General features: G+C 65.5%; 1 protein-coding gene across 1 annotated transcript in view; it reads left to right on the plus strand.

Annotated features, from left to right (window-relative positions):
- Positions 1–125, plus strand: part of MNEG_15087 (hypothetical protein) — a gene marked incomplete at both ends in the record, with an annotated part of 2,926 nt that extends 2,801 nt beyond the window's left edge. The window contains one exon of the mRNA XM_014036443.1: positions 22–125. Coding sequence (XP_013891897.1) covers positions 22–125 — 104 coding nt within the window. The remainder of the gene's footprint in view (positions 1–21) is intronic.
- Positions 126–455: the final 330 nt, after the last annotated feature.

A 455-nucleotide genomic window follows, 5' to 3' on the forward strand; every position in this document is an offset into this window, starting at 1 on the left:
TGCAAGGGACGGCGCAGGCAGCCGTCACCTGGGCGGACCTGGCGGAGAGGCACGGCTGGCCCGCGCACGCCATGGCGACGGGCGGTGAGTGGGAGGTGGCGCTGGCCACCGTGCGTGGCGATTAGACCCGGCGATGACGCCCGGGGGCACCGGCAGGGGGCTGCATGCGATCCTGCCGGCCCGTTAAAGACTGCTTGGGGGAGGTCTGTTGCCATCAGCCCACTTCATGAGACATGGGGGCTGCTCCAGCTGTCTGCTGGGGGGGGGAGGGAGTGGGGGGGAGGGAGTGGCGCTGCCGCCCACCTACCCGGTTCCAAAGCAAATTCTGAGCAACCTGTTGCATATGAGCAGCACACCTGAAGTGTGGTTTCGCGTGTTTTCGTAATCAATCATCGCGTTCCGTTCAATTTACATGTGGCCCCTGCGCCACCGTCCGTTGACGCCTTGGGCTGTCC

This window comes from Monoraphidium neglectum (assembly GCF_000611645.1).
Source record: "Monoraphidium neglectum strain SAG 48.87 unplaced genomic scaffold scaffold05017, whole genome shotgun sequence".
NCBI lineage: Eukaryota > Viridiplantae > Chlorophyta > Chlorophyceae > Sphaeropleales > Selenastraceae > Monoraphidium > Monoraphidium neglectum.